A 16,756-nucleotide genomic window follows, 5' to 3' on the forward strand; every position below is an offset into this window, starting at 1 on the left:
TCACACTGAATCAAGGTCAGGACATCAAGAAGGTGGTTTAAATGCAGTCGGCAACAAAACAAAAAGACCCAGAAACGAGGGCCGATGTTCCTCCATCCCTGATGATGATTTAATCAGAGCCTGTATTCTGATGTTGCAGAGCCAGTCGGAGCAGAGCGTTTGTGCCAGTGTCAGTGTGACATCTTGCTGCTCCCTGAAGCGCCTCCACCCTCAGGAGAGACACACCTTTTATTAGACGGACGTCTTTGTGCCCATCGGCGATAAAAGAAACAGGCACAAAGGCGGCTGAGATTGGAGCGGTGGGAGCACCTGTGTGTAATTATCTGGATGCTGAATGTGGGTCAGGCTGGCCGACCGAACTCCGATTAATTGCCACAAGAAATTCAGTTTTGCAGCTTTTACACCTGAATGAGGGCGTTTTGTGGATTCCCGACACAAAGTCGCGGTCGTGTTTTAAGATGCATCTTAAAACACGACCGCCTGAGATCGTAACTGGCCACCTGCTCACACGCAAGTGTCTGCCGGCCTCTTCTTTCCCTCGTGTTCGTCCTGCGTCACGGCCGTCATTAATGGCCTTTTCCTTCATTGCTGGTCTTTAAAATAAATGGCTCTCCATCGTAAAGTGCTTTTGTTTTATTTTTGTCAAAAACACTCGGCTTAAACAACGGATCGATCTGAGGCGACAGGTCTGACCTACATTATCGTGTAACCTCAAAAGGAGAAAGTTGAGAGTCATCTTAAAATAGTGGTTTGCATCAATACGGCCTATCAGATTATCAAAGATCGTGTTTCATTGTGCCAGTGACTCCTTGCTGACCCATTAGCAGCACATTATTGAGGTCACTGAGTATGTCACGAGTGCTTAGTCATCAGAAATTACATGTGAATTGGTAAAAAAAAAAAAGGATGGGAGCTAAATCTGTGTGTTCCTTGGGAGGAATGTTGGTACTGACAGACACTTGAGCATGTTTTAGCTGTGTTTTTGTATTGTGGTGTTTTGGTCCTGTGGCCTTTGCGCAACATCTGTAATTGTACCATATAAAAGAGGAATTTGTATGCAGCAACACGACAGCAGCATTAAAACTGGATACATAACTGAGTCATCGGCCCGGGTCAATCTGCCCCCCTCTGTACATTTCCTGTATACAACATCACGTTTTGACTCAGTTTGCCATTAACCATCATTAATAGCTAATTGCGTATAACTATTAGTCCACCCTGATGTCCCGGAAGGTGTTTGTGATGTTAAATGGTCTAAAAAGGAAACAAGTTACAAAGAAATAGTCAGTACAAAATACTGAGAGCAAGTAACCGGCTCATGGAACAAAGGTGTCATGTCATGTGGGCAAAGGCACAACACAAGCTTTTGTCCAAGCTATCAACACGCCGGGTCCTTAGTCTGCTACTAAATACTTGTGGTCAAGAGCTAAGACACGTACCCGCTTCATGAGTAGCTTGTGATTAATCTAGGCCACATTCAGCGGTGACGGTGAACAGCATGTGCATAAGCTCATTAGCATTTAGCGCTGATTTTTCAGACATAAATACCAGTGAATTCCCACGTGTTTCGGCAGTGAGGCACGGCGTTGATGCTGACCATCTGGTTCCGAGAAATGAGGGCAGAGCAGAGAACACAATCTGCAGACCAGACAGACTTGTATAGTGATATGATCACTGTTTCAATCTGGGGCCTCTGAGCAAGTGTCCTTGAGCAAAATAGCAAACCTTCTGTGGGTTGTTGCTTCTATAAGCAATGTCAGACTCGGCCCCCAGTATGTGGCATTAGATGTGACTGCAGACATGTAACATAAAAAAACACTGAAAAAGCACGCTAAATTCCTTAGGTTTCATTTCTAATTCATTCTTGGCTGCAAACAATAGCAATAACAATAGCATACAGCCCAGGAAATGATAACTATTGCTCTGAGGCTAAGATTCCTAGATGAAAAATCTTTGAAAAGCTACCAGGGTTACGTAATCTATAACTTTCAGGAGCAGATCACAGCCAAAACAGCAGATGTGTGTACAGCTGCGTGGGAGCAATCAATTGTGCACAATTTAAATGTTAAAAATGCTGCTGTCAGACGGGCGTTCCACACGCACAAAAGGCACCCGCAGTTTGCTGCCTGCTACAATTAGGCCACAGAATTGGAGCTTTTAGGAGATTATAAATCTTTTTCAGAGAAAAAGCAGCCGTGTTGCCGCAGATGAAGAAATTCTGAGAGTAACCTGGGGGAGGCAATTATGCAGGCCGCCTCTACTAAAGACTCCATTTTTCCAGGATGGCCCATCGTCGCTGGGTTCTAAAGCTCAAATTTGGTGTCTAACAATCCAGATTTTGATATCCTGTTTAAAACCAGTATATTTTACTATTAATCTACTCAGTCTGCTGTTTATACCAGGCTGTCTGTGCAACATAAACACGACGGCGAGCCCTCATCTCCAACACAAATGGGTCGTATAAAACAAAGAAGGCACCATAAAGGAAGAAGATAAATGACTTCCTTCGTGGTGGCCGGGCAAGGTGAACTCTAACAGAACAAAACCCGATCTGGAAGATACTGTTGGTGCGGGCAGACTCGATGGGAGTCTGCCAGAGTTCTCAGTTAGTTCTCCCTTTTTCTGCACTTACTAACTTCTCAATCTTGTTTTTTATGGAGGAATGTCTGACTCTTACACTCCAGACGGCTGTAATTATATTGACATGTGTGGACAAAGTGGCGCTTTGTGGCATCAGTCACACTGAAATATAAAGATCTGACACAGAGTAACTCTCACAAACAATTTACTGGCTCCAAGTCATCTTTAAATAAGCTCCTTCTATAATATATTGAAAGAAGCATAAAAGCTGATAAAACATTCTTTTGTCAAGAACCCCCTTACTGATGTCAGATTTAACACGTGGATAGTTGAACATTTTGGAGCAACAGTCTCTAAACTCAGCTCTGTATAAACATCAGTGAGACCGTTTCCTCCTGACCCAGAAAGCACGACAACCATTAGACAGAAATAAATGTATTATTTTCTCACATTCACTGACACATAAACTCACTTCACCTAATGCTGCATAAATGCGGGGTATCAAATGTGGGATCCCCCAAGGGTCTGTCCCTGGAGCCACACGGATTTCTAGCCTGTTTTTGCACTCACATAAAGGTTTCTTTGCATTTTCAACACGCTGCTATTTGGGACACTTTAAAGGCTGCAGCTGAGACTGACTTAATTATCACTTAATTATCTTTATTAGATCCTCATAACTTTGTATAACTGCCGACGGTCTGTCCCCACTTGGTGAAGGGCGACACAGTGTTCAGGGTGAGTTTTGAACAGAGAGCTGTCTGTCTTTTTTTTTATTTTAGTGTTTTTCTCATATGTTTTGCGTTTGAACAGTAATTGAGCAGCGTTCCCCACAGAGGGTCGTTGCCCTGTTAAGGTCAGCCGCAGTAACTCATGCACTGGCACGCTCAGGGCGTCCGTTAATCAGCGCCGGTGAATTCAACACCGCATGTTAAAGTTAGCATGACAGCATAGTCACCTACTTATGATTGTGCCAGGGCTAATCTGCAGGGTCTCTGCAAACGTCACAGTGACATCAAATACCAGAAAGAAAAAAGAAAATGGGGCCAGTAGGCGCTATTGCTTGCATATAAAACAGGAGGTTAGACGGCTGTAATGAGAACCTGACGGGTGTCATCACACAGCACAAATGTGGACAGGAAAGATCCGTTTCCAACTGGGCAAATCTAAATGGTTTTCCCACCAGAAATTTCCCCGTAAAAATATCTGCAGTTGTCTAGAAATGAATCTACAAGATTTTCGGCCCAGTTTGTGTTACAGTCTCCCACGCCAGTGGCTAATTTTTGTTTTACCACATCAATAAAAAGGAAAAGGGGGGATTTTCGAAATGATAATCAATAATGAATCGAATCAATAATGGTTGAATAAATATCAGATGGAGCGTGACTTTGCCAGAACTGCTGAAGCAACAGCGGCATGTACAGTAGGCCAATGTTTTATGTGGCTGTTGTATGTTTTACCTATATTAAAACCATTAAAACCAATATTTGACAGTGCAATGCGGTGCACTCTCCTTGAAAATACATTTTTGATAAAGGTCTGCAAAATCTCTGAACCTGTTGCATTTGGGTCGAGTTTAATCAAAGTCCACCCTGAGAGAAGCTCACCGCCTCAATCTCTGAATCGAACTCAGAGGCCGAGTACAAGATTAGATCTTCACATGAAAGTGTCTCCCTCTGGATTTTGAAGCAGGGCGACACAGAGACCTAATTTCTGTTCGACGGCACCATATATTATGTGGGTCAGCCTCCCGGCCAGCCATCACAGTTTGCATCTCTGAGGCTTTGTGATTGCATGTCTTGTGAATAAATGTTATTATGTCCAGTTTTGGCTCTCATATACGTCCCCGTCTGCTCAATTCCAGAGGCAGCGCTCCCTGGGGATTGTGACGCACCTTCCCAATCCACCTTTTGTGCTCCCGGAGTCTTGCACTCCGTTCAGGCCTGATCGCGTACGTGGTTACGATTTCAAAGATCGTTCTACGGACCTTATAAAGTAGCTTTTACAGTTTGTTTCAGGTGCAAAACATTATTGTGTTCAGCAGCAGGAAATGAGCATGGTCCTGCTCAAGGTTTCTTCCTGTTAAAGTGGGGTATTTTTGCCACCATTGTTTGTTTGGGGGTCAGGCTCTGGGTTCCGGTAAAGGACCAAAAGACAATCCTGTTTTGCAACAGAAGCTTTAAAAATAAAGTTTGATTGAATAGATTCTTAAAAATAAATAAATGCAGAAATAAACATGACAAAAGTATTATGTGCGCACACGGTTTGATACAGGAGCAGGAGCATGCTTTTAATGAGAGAGAAATTCAGGGTCATCTTATTTTACTGACGTTTATTCCTGGACACAAACGTAAAAATGACCACGGGGGAGGTTGGTGGAAGGCTGGGTTGTCGGGAGACGGGGCTTTGTGGGGGACTTTTTGGAGTAAAGCTCTGACATGAAACACTCATGAATATTCAGAAGTCGAGTAGTTTGGAGAAGACAATGGTTGCCGTGGTAACATCGGAAGATCAGGCTGCAATTTCAGGGCTGCAGGGGGAAGCCGGGTTATAAAAGTTAGCAAGCAGTGGCCGGCAATTCAGAAAAGGATCACCGAGCCTGATGATGACCAAAATGCAATCAGTATGCTAATCTGATGAGGATGTTGTTTGTTTCCTGTGTTTAAGGTGTCTCAATAAAAGGGCCCTAAAGGCCACTGGAGCTAAAAATGACGGAATTCCACACATTGGCACCATTTAATCTTTGCCGGGCCATTAGACGGCACATAAAAATACACAACGAGGACAGCCGAGCGACAGGTTTCTGTCTCCTTTTTAAAAATAAACCAAACAACATTTTTACAGGCGGCTGTCGCGTGGCTGCCGCAGACAGAGCGGCATACGAGGCGGAGCTTTACATTGATCTGCTTGCTGTTCCTGGAAAGGCATCAGCCGTGTTACATGATCCTGGTGACGGTGGCCCTGAAGGCAGTGCTGGTCGACGAATGCGGACTCAGGGGCCTCAGAAATCGGCAGCAGCGGAGGCACTGGATCATTATGCACAATCTAATAAACAGTAATTTCATCAGGGCGGGGGCTGTTATAAAAGAGCTTCATGCCCGTTTTGAAACGGCTGTTTGATCCACTTGCATGTGCAAACTCCACGCACGTGTATGAAAACAAATGATGGATGCATGTTTTCTAGATATTTTATCCTCTGCTGTCGGATGAACTCATTAAAAGGGGGAAAAAATAAACAAATGAACCAGTCGCACTGACCTGCTGCCTGAGAAATGAACAATTTCGTGATTAACGAGATGTCGACATATTTTTTTTTTTTCCTGACACGTGATTTTCAGGAATAAGTGGGTTATTTTAATGCTGACACATCCGTGGGTTGTGACTGACTGATGTTTTTCTGTCTGTGGAGTGTTTGAGTGGCAGATATGGGTCAGGTCTAACCTGTAGCAGACAGCAAACAGAAGCGCGTCAGAGCCACAAATTCGAGTGCGACCCCTTAACATGCGCACGGCGGCTAAAAGCACCCGCCGTTCACCGAGGGTGGGAGTCCTTTTAGCTCCCCGAGCTGGAACGTGAATGCGACACAAAGCATAAAAAAACATAAAAACACAGTCCATTGAACACATCACGGAGGGCAGCCTTGAAATAAAAGGGACCAACATCTAATAGAAGCTTAGAGGTTAAAGGTCATTTTTTAAATTGTTACAAACCAATCATAACACAGTGACTATGTTGGCTCTCAAACTACTTTGATTTACAGGTTCCCTTAAGATTATCTGCCTGCTGGCTCTAATAATAGCCAGCTAACGTGGCTCAGAGGGTGTTTAAACTCTGCATGAAGATCAAATTAGTCGACAGGCAAAGACAAGAAGCTGATGTTTTCATCAATTATCCCACATTGACGTTTAGGTTAATAAATCCATTCTTTTTTTAAATATTTGAAGCTCAGAAATGTGTCCTAATCCAGGAGTTTTCTTTCCTCAGCACTATGCCGTGAGGAGAGTTTTGCAGGAGGGTATTGATCTCCAGCAGGGCGGCGTATCGACCCTGCCGCCACTTTGTGCACGTGTACATCACCTCAGACGATTGTTGGGCCGAGGAGCACGGGACGTCGCCGGCTTTCTTGAATCCGGGTGTCGGTTCGGTGTTTACGGGAAAGTGGGTCAGTGTTTGCAGTCACGTTCCCGCCGTCTCCGCCCCCTTGGAAAATGCGTTTGGCCTCAGCGAGGCTTTTGTAAACCCCATTGTGAGCAGTCATTGCTGTGACCCCTCCGACAACCTCTGTTGGGACTTTTTGTCAAACCGACCTGCAGGAAAAATGTGTCCTGTCTCCATGTGGCTGGAGAGAAAGTAAGAACTCCAGTGCTCGAAACTTTAGCAACAGAGGGACAACATAGTTTAAAAAATGGGAAAGATGGTGGTTTTTAATTTCTTTAAATCTGTTTAAACGCCTATTAACTTCTTTTCTTCCCATTATTAAATATAAACTTTTATAACCTCTTATGACCTGATGTCAAAGCATATGTAATGACACAAATTTGGGAGGTAAATAGTCTTTTAAGTCCATATGTTGTGCTTCTTGACAGCCCTCTGCTGGCAGGCTGCTGTAAAAGGTAAATATTTCTTAAATATGTTTTCCACTGACTGTGGCTCCTTCAGCTGCAACGGTGTCAGCCATGGATGAAGTAGGCAAGTGTCATCCGTCTTTATTACCATCCGTGGAAAAACTGCTACATGACACCAACATGAGTGCAGTAATACAAATTATCCTGCAGATATAAACAAAGCCCGATATCACTTTTGGACAAACCTGCCAGCAGCCCCTTGGCCAGCAGGGGGCGATCCTGTGCACAGTGGAATGGTCAGAATCAGAAATTCCACAAAACGTAGAAAGTGAAACATTAAAAAGTCACACATTTATCCTTAAAGTCTCAGATTGTTTTCGGTTCCGCCTTCAGCCATCTGGTATGGGTGTGTTACAGTTTCCGTGGTAAATATAGACAGGTCCGTTGCAGCGATAGTACAGCTGAAACACGTCTCCGTATCCGTGCTCCCTCCACCAGGTGCACAGCTGTCGGTTCCAGCCGCAAGCCAGGGAATAAAAGAGTTCAGGATGCTCCATGCCGATCATGGTGAAGAAATCCTGGTCGCCCAGGTGGCCCCTGAAGCGATACTGGTCAGCTAATTTGGCCACATGGTCCGGTTCCAACAGCTGGTTGTAGAGAGACGACGCTCTCATGCTAGCCAGGTCCAACAACATCACCCCGCTGTTGAAGCCCGGGAGACCATCGGGGTGGGGTTCTCCGACCTTGGTCTGAGGGTTCTCTTTACGGTACTGCCAGAAGGTGTGTCTGGAGAAAGAGGCAGGTCGAGATAAGTCTTTAAAAAAAAAAAGAATCAAATGATCACATCAATCTGACTACAGCTGGACCTTGAAGTGCCTGTAAACATACCAACATCACACACACAGCAAATCTCTGCAGAACCTTCTCAGGGGGTAAAAACAGGGTCATCTCACAGCAAGGGGAATTTTAGGGGGGAGGAAATCAGGTTAGAAAGGCAGTTATAACTCAGATGGTTAAAAAAAACAAGGCCACATGGGTGCAGAAGCGGCTCATCTGCCCTTTTAGACACCTTCCTAAATGTTAACCGGAAGGTTTAAGGGGGACAGTGAAATGTCTGTCTCATGTGTGAAGGGTCAACCGCGTTGCTGAACAAACAGCGCCGCGGGCTGAAAAACAGGAAGAGGATCTGCTGCAGGCCCGGCAGAACCCGCCGCTGTGCCAGAAGGCTCGTGCCAACTCTGCACCCCAACGCCAAAAGCTCTTAATGACAGAGCTTCGTCGCCGCCTGGACGCCGTGGTGCTCGCAGCCTAAGGCCTTCGGTGGGAAGCGCTATCATTACTGTCTGCCTGGACCCGCGCTTACGTTCGACGCGAGTGTGAAATGTGGCACTTGAACGCGAACTGTGTGTGTAGCAGACTTTGACGGTGGGAGAAGCAGATTCTCTGAATCACCCTTTCATATCGTCGCTGACCCACATTCAGCAGCTGCAGCTTGTCCTTCGTCTGCTACCGTCGGTGCGTTGAGAAGCTGGACTCACGCACACTCACTGCCACACGGGTTTCTACAGGCCGCTCGGCACTCGGGGCTTCGTTTCATTGGGCAGTTTTGACAGAGGGCAGGTGTCGTGGTGGTAAAACCACGAATCCAAGCAGGCAACAGAAAGCTGCGATTAGCAGAAACGCATTCATTCATCATTCAGAACTAAAAGGTATTCCTCCATGAATTTGATTCTCTGCCGCACTCATCCCGAGCCATGTTTGGAACGTACAAGCTAATGCGCTTTTATCAAATGTTCGTTTTAAACCAGCTTGCTGTGGTTTCGTGCTCCTCTCTCTTTAGAGTTCAATAAAACGGGCCGCTCTGATAATATGGAGGACAAGAAGAAAGTGGTCTTCTGCTCCGTTTCGACCAGGGTAGTTTAACTCGGTCCGGTCCAAACGTACGCGGCAGCATAGCGCAGCGCAGCGGCTAGCTCTTCCTCTTCTTCTGCTGTCTTCACAGTGCCATCTTGAAGTGACTCCTTCAAGTGTCTCTCTCTCTCTTCTAGTGAAAGAATGAGAGGGGACATTCTGTTCTGCTATCCCAACCAAATGTGTCCTCCGTTCTGGTGAGGACATGAAACAGCCTGAAATAAACCAGAGGGGGATCCATTTAGCAGGAACACCATAACACTGTATTATCCTCAATGTGGAGGAAGTCGACAGAAAATCCCACATTAAAGGGGAAACCAAGTAAACACGACCTGTTTTTTTTTTGTTTTTTTTGTTGCATAAGCCACCATCTGGTTTAACAAAAACAGGAAACGCATCAGATAAATTGACATAGACTTGAGAATGACTCGAGGTTAATATCACTGTGTGTGTGTGTGTGGGGGGGGGCTCCAGCAGTGACACTTGTGTAAGTGGGTCTGCTCTCCTGGGGTTAAAACGTTACAGATGCACCTGCAGCTGCAGCGAAAACACACGGGGGCCTTTTTTTCTTCCCCAATAATAAAATCACTAATAAACTTCTCAGTGGCAGGATGTTCTCTGAATGTGGCTGGTGGGAGGACGTGTCCATTAGCGCTGAAACAGTGTGGGAGCAGAGGGTCCTGGCTCGCTGGGTGCCGGAGCACTTCAGCGGAGAGAGCAACGTGTCCCAAACGCCAAAGTCCAGCGTGGAAGCTCCTTTTAAATGGGTTCATCAAAGAGTTCATCCAGCTGGTGCGTGTGGCCAACAATGCTAAAAATGGTCATGCTTGTTGAAACAAGGATAAGAACAACACGTAAAGGAAGAGGAACTGGCCGCTTCGTGGGAAAGAACCAAGCATCCGGCTGCTTCACCTTTCCTACCTGTAGACTGGCTGCATCTCTCTGGCGATGCCTATAACGGCGCCTGGAGGAAACTGGTGGAATTCTTGGAAAAGCTCCCTGATGTTCACCCTGTACTGCAGGTCCAGGTCAAGCTGCACCATGCGTGTCAGACCTGAAAACAAAGAAGAGAACAGCGCCTGGAGACAGAGGCATCAACCAGACCTCTGTAAAACCAATAAGAAGCGATTCCGGATGAGAAAGATCGGCTGACTTTTTCTGTTCGCCGTTCTATGAGCTGAAACGGCCTCAGATTCGGGCCGACATTGTGATTCACCGCTGCCTGTCCGATCATTAGTGTTGCTGGAACGAGCGCTTCTCTGAAGGAGTGGGTTTGTTTTTCTGGGTGTTACAACTAACCAGGGCGCTACGAAAACTGAATATATCAAAAACAGAGAGAATTGTTTAAAATAGCAACAGCGGCAGTATCCAGGATGCTCGGGCCCTCATCAGTTCATTGTTTCTGCTTCCTATGTTTTGCTGGTTGGCATGCCAATAAAAGGATGAGGCAAAGTCTGATTTCCAGTCAGTCATTTTTAACCTTCTTAGTGAGTAAAACGGGGCAAAAAGCTGGATTTCTGGGGTAAAACTGATGGTTTGGGGCTTTTATTCTCTTGATCAGATGCCAAGGTGACACATTACACTTCTCATTGATAACGTTGCCTTTCAGAAAGGTTGTAATTTTCTAAATCAAACTTAACCGCTGGCTTTGGCAAATGACAACTACCACGTGTCACCATGGAAACTGTCCTGGTGCTGCCCCCGCCGGTGTTTGACAGAATAATATTCTTTCAGGTTCATCCACAACTTCCTCATCGATTGTAGAAGCGAAGCAAAGAGAGCTTTACTGTACTTTTATTCAACAGGTTTGTCTTGTAAAAATATTTGAACAGTGTGTTCTGTGTGTGTGTGTGTGTGTGTGTCGGGGGGATCAAAAAGACAACTCGGGGCACGGCGGCGACCTGCTTTCTGTGCTTTCCAAACAAGGAAGCTGCCGTCACAATGGCTTCCTGCGCTGTGCTAACAGAGAGGCGCTCGCGGGAGGCCTCAGAATGGTCGACGCTGGCTGGGATTAGCTGCTGCGCGTGGAACAGGAAGGGCGCCTTAGCGTTGTGACAACACCGAGAGGGCTGCGTGTTACATCAGCGGGTCATCACAGGAGGACGCAGGCGCTTCCAGAACAAAGAAAAGATGAGCGCTACGGGAAGTTTTGCTGAATTCTGAGATGTTATACAACCTGCTGACGCTCTACAGTCCGACCAGAGGACATCTGGACAGCATCTGACAGAGTTAACCGGATTACCATTCAGGCAAAACAATTTTGTTTCAATCACCCAACCTCCCCCCCCCCAGATATTCTCAGCGTTTCGGAGAAGAACGAGCACTTTGGTCCCATGTGAACAAAGTGTTTGAGTAAAAGAAGGGCTTGAAAATCAATATTGTAGAGGTAACGTTGTTAGCGCTCGCCCGGGGGTCTGCGCGCTCACAAACGTCCACACGGATGTTGTCTAACGTCACATTTTCAGGCAGAAACTGGGTCAACTTTATTAGGCCCTAATATCAGTCTGCATGTGAGCACTTATGGCCTATTTGAAGGTGCTGCTTTTGTCAACAGCAGGAAGGAGCTCACTGTGTTCTTTTAAACCCCCATTACTTCATTTCATTATTTATAATTATGGTTATTTCCTACCTTTCACCCAATACATTTTAAATAACCAGACAACTCAGAAAGTTGGGCTACTTTTTTTACTACTACACTTGAATGTGTGTATCAAGTAATTCTACACACCGTAAATCTTCCCAGTTCCTGAGTGGGTTTTGTCCAGTTTCCTCCCTCGGTCCAAAAACAACCGCATTATGTTGACTAGGGCCCCTAAATTCCCCCCAAGGTAGGTGGATGTGTGTCCTGTGATGACTGCTGACCCGTCTAGGCTGCATTCCTGCCTCTCACCCTTTGACCCCTTCTGACCCCCCCCCATCAAAACAATGTAAAAAACAAGTCCTCTTTAGCACATGATGGTCCTCCCTGAGAGGGACTATAAAATAGGAACGTTAAGGACGACAAAGCAGTGAGCTTTGAATCCTTGATGTCACGTATTGGAAAGCTCTCATGACCTGGATCCTCCGCAGGTAGAGGTGGGTCGGAGTCGCGTCTCAACTTGTTGATAACTCTGGTGGGAATTAAAAAACAAAACAAAACACAGGCAATCTTTCCATCAACCAAAGCGTGCCATTAATAATCCCAGATGAGAAAGTCTTCCAGTCCTTCAGTTGACCCAGGACAACAACATACGAACAGATATTGCACAGAAACAACCTCCGATGACGCCAAGGCACTTCCGGCTGATTCCTTTCTTTCCCATTTCAGAAACAGTCCCATCAGGAAGCTGCTTCCTCTCAGTGCCCGCGCTGGCCTTTACAGATGAAAGCGCTCAAATGAACCCCTCACGTTAGCGCACGTGTCTGATCAATTCAACAACGTGACGCTCTATCACATGGCTCCTTAATCAAGGAGCTGCTTGGGAAAATTTCCTTTAAAAAGTGTCAATGACGCCTCTTTCTGTGTAAATTCAAGTCACATTTGCTTAAAAAATAAATGAATCCTTTTAGAGAAAACTGACAATAATCACGTTCTGTCACAAATGGAACATTTATTCATCATCCACTTTCTTTTTGCTCACGATTTCAATCTGCCGCCTCTGTGGCGGCAGATGATTCATTTATGTTGTTAACGGCAGGTTTTGATTTGACAGATGCTGTCAGACAGAAGCAGAGGGCTGAAATAACTTCCTGTCGTATCTGAGAATTCGTTTTTAATTTCTGAACTAAAGCAAAATGGTATAAACCTTCTAACAGTAAAAACATTCATTTCAAACACACAGCAGCTGTGTGTGTGTGTGCCTGTGTGTGTGTGTGCTCAGACCCTGAAGGCCAATGTTTTAGATGTGTAGAGTGACGACACACGTTGCCCATCTGACTGAACGTCAACAGTCTCCACCGGAGGGGAGCGCTGCCATCGGTCAGCCGGCCCGGGGGGGCGTCGGTGTGGGCAGCAGTGACACAACGCATCCGTCTGCCGCGGGCGCTCATGGCCCGGGAGGCGTGCCACGTGTCCCTTTGATACCTGCCCACGCCGCCAGTTCCAGCTGTGTCCCAACCGCACCGCAAGAGAAGAGAAGGTCTGACTGGATTTCAAACCTTTTCCATCACGGAATCAGACGATCCTGCGTTCGAAGGTTTTGGAAAATGCGTTTCTTTGAAATGTGTTCTTTTTCATTTTTCCGACAAAGTTTGATTTGAAATTCGCCCGGCGGCTCCAGCGACATGTCAAATATTCCATATTTACAGTGAATCCAGGTTCATTCCCTCATTTGAGTCTGAGTGGAATCGGACCAGCCTGTACCAGCAGTTACTGAGTGAGACGTTGGTGAACAACAGGGACAGGTTACCAGACCATCACAGGACACACACCACACACACACCTAGTTTAGAGTCTTCATTCAACCCAGTGCTCATGTTTTGGAGCATCTGGAAAGAATGATTACATGATAGTAAATGATCTAATAACCTTTATAACTCATCTATAAATAACTAATCTTTCCTCTCTAGAGGTGATTCACACAGATGCACAGTGTTGATCATCCAGAACTCAAAGGTTGATTTGAGAGACGTGACACGGCGGCAGTTCCTTACTGTCGGGCATGATGCGGTGCATGGCAACAGACAGGAAGAAGATGGCGTCGCTGTAGTAGGCGCCGGAGCCAGAGCTGAAGTGCTTCTGCATGGCCTCCACGATGGGGAACAGCTTCCGCGTGAGCGCCGACACGTCGTGGAATAACACCTGCGTATAGGGAGGGGCAGTTCCACGTGAGTGCGACCACGGTCACCTGGGCAACGGTGGCAACTGCCAAAGATAGCATTTGTCTGGGGGTTTTTTTTCGCTAAACTATGGCAGCCAAAGATAAAGATTTACCTGCAAACGCCACAGTTGGATGTGAAAACAGAGTTCACGATCATCAGCAATCGAAACTTTATCAGAAATTATCAGTGTATGAGGTCGGGAGACACCTGCACTGATCAGACACCATTTACTGAGCCGTGACAGATGCTGGTCATTTTTGGATGTAATTCAGCATTAAAAACATAAAGAGATTAAGATAAACTCAATAGGAACACAGAGGAAAATGTCAAACGGAAGAGTTCACTGAACTGTCCTTAAAACCACAGAAACACAAAATTAAGCCGAGTGGGCGTAGAACATTGTTTATTCTTTTGTGGATGCTAGGCTTTCCTGTTCTGTGGCTTCAGCGTGTGACAGTTTTAGTATTTACTCTATTTGGGACTGTGCTACATTGGATCGCACAACACCAGCTGAAGATTGTTGACTCGTGACCAGACTTGTTCGTCTGACTTCCATCATGGAAGATTTTCAAATCTTTCAGTAGAAAGTTTGAAGACTTCGGTAGAGCTGCTGGAAGACTAATTTGAAAACTACTAATAAGATAATAACATAGAACAAGCTACCAATCTCCTCAAGCCCAATCTGTGGGAGAGGTTTATAACCTCACATATACAGATGACTGCATGATTTACGTGTCTTATTTCACGTGGCCACTAGGTGGCGCACTGGGTAAGCACTTAAATGGCATGTGGCCATGTGCAGTGTAGCTATTAGCAAATCAGTGGATTTTGTGATGTGACATATCACCCGTGCAAAGAGAATTAAAAGGATAGAACCAGGCCAGGACAAAGATCACAGCAGAGCGGGGAAGTGTCTGTATATCTCCTCAGTCATCCAGGTCATATTAGTCAGACAAGCTTCCGGCTGATCACAGCTGGACTTTTATATTCTTTAAGAAATTTGTCAGAAAACTGTACTGCAGAAGCCTTTTGGGTAAAAAGTGAGACATTTTCAAGAATATAAAAGAGGATGCCCTCAACTTCAGCCAGAGTGGGGACATAACCTTTTGTTTCAATGACGTAAACAGTTAAAAAAATAAAAAAGTTGGTTGGTGAAATTTAAATGAGGGGCTCGTCTGGAAGGACAACACTGTCCCCTTGTGGTTCACTTTAGAAACAAGGAAATTATACACGTAATGGACTTTAACTTATCAAAGAATCGTTATTAGAATTGCTATTTCTCCAATACATAGACTGTAATTATTCAATTGTCACATTTTCGTTTCATTTTTTTACTCTAAAGCAGAATATAATTGGTTTTAAGGAACGTTATACTAAGTTTTATTATTTGTATTTGAACCGTAGTTTGAGTTGGACTTCAAAACCAAACAGTACATAATAAAACACTGAATCCAACAGACTAAAGAACTTTGGTGGACTGAAACCATGTTCAGCAAACGTACCTCATACTTGAACTTTGCATCCAGGAGAAACTCCTGCAGCATCTTCTCTCCGAGCTCCCTGCTGGCGTCGTCACAGACAAAGTGAAGGACCAACACCTCCCCTTCCAGGAAACGTCCATGTTTAACCATGGACAACATGGCCACTCTGAATTTATCCTGCAGACTCCGGCTCTTGTCCACTTTGGTAAACATCATGAGCGCATGATAGCGACTTTTACCATCACTCTCTCTTAGATCCTTCTCTTCCCTCCTCAGCTCCTCAGCATGAGGAAGTCCAATGTCCACACTCAGATCTGGACCATTCCTGTTAATGTTGTGGCTTGCCTGGGTTTGCTTAATCCTTTTCGTGGTGCTGGAGAAGTTCTGCTTCTCTGAGGCAAAGTAGTAAAAAGCTACAACTGCAAGGGCTGCAGCCAGGAGAAGCACAAACTGATAGGACCTGAACGTACTGATCCTACCCATGGTTCTGGCTACCAGGCGTAAAAAGGCCATGTCTTCCTACAGGGCTCATGAGAATGTGAGGGGGTTGGAGGGCCAATGTTTACATCGTTGCATCCATTTAACCTAAACCAGTTTTTATTACCTGTGGAAGAAAAACGTAACGTCTCAGTAACATGGAAGATATTTCCGTACGCATTTGCACAAATATGTGCAAACAACTAACCAAATAATGACCATTTCATCTTAAAGCATTACGTTCTATTGCAGAAACGCAACACTATTTCAGCCTCCTCAAAATAACTCGTATTTAAAAATACCTAAAAGCTCAAAAGGTGTATTTAAAAAACACATAACGGGAAGACAGGTTGTGTTATAGCAATAGGATTGAATAAATAGAGCCTGGATGCTTGCACAGAAGACGTTTTACAGTCTAATCAGAAACGGATTTGCCCCAGTTTAAGCTGTATGAGGAGCTTTGCTTTAGTATATTTCGCGCCAATGTTGCACCTTAATCGCAACGCGGCACATATCTGGTGCCTTCTTGTCGTTTATTTGCATGCACAAAACGCAAACTTTAAAAAAAAGAAACTTTATAAATCGACTCACTCGTTTGTTTCGTGCAGTTTATCTCTGAAATGCTATTTTGACAGCTTGAGCTGAGATTCTTCTTCGTGTTTTTTCAGCTTCTTCTTTGGAATTTTCTGTATTGCTTCAATGGAGCTACACCGCCACCCACTGGGAAGATTACGTAAATCCCGAATTTTAACACGCCAAATTCGCGGAACTTAAAAATTGGCAGTTTAATTAAAGGAACTGAACCACACAACTCAGTTTGTGTTTTTGAACTTTTTGTTTTTCCACACTATTTAACGGATTTCCTCTTACTCTACGTTTTCTTGGCTGTACTTATAATTGGGCGGTAGGTGGCAGTATACGTCTTATGATTTACAATGAGATGCC

At 45.1% G+C, this 16,756-nt stretch overlaps 1 protein-coding gene across 1 annotated transcript; it reads right to left on the reverse strand.

The window, feature by feature from the left end:
* Positions 1 to 7,258: 7,258 nt before the first annotated feature.
* Positions 7,259 to 16,517, reverse strand: xxylt1 (xyloside xylosyltransferase 1). Its single transcript, XM_003974229.3, has 5 exons — positions 16,403 to 16,517; positions 15,356 to 15,938; positions 13,686 to 13,833; positions 9,975 to 10,107; positions 7,259 to 7,928 (listed from the first exon to the last, which is right to left on the reverse strand). The coding sequence occupies exons 2-5, from the start codon at positions 15,845 to 15,847 to the stop codon at positions 7,532 to 7,534; spliced, it is 1,170 nt and encodes a 389-aa protein (XP_003974278.1). The 5' UTR covers positions 15,848 to 15,938; positions 16,403 to 16,517; the 3' UTR covers positions 7,259 to 7,531.
* Positions 16,518 to 16,756: the final 239 nt, after the last annotated feature.

Source organism: Takifugu rubripes, chromosome 20 (genome assembly GCF_901000725.2).
Source record: "Takifugu rubripes chromosome 20, fTakRub1.2, whole genome shotgun sequence".
Classification (NCBI taxonomy): domain Eukaryota; kingdom Metazoa; phylum Chordata; class Actinopteri; order Tetraodontiformes; family Tetraodontidae; genus Takifugu; species Takifugu rubripes.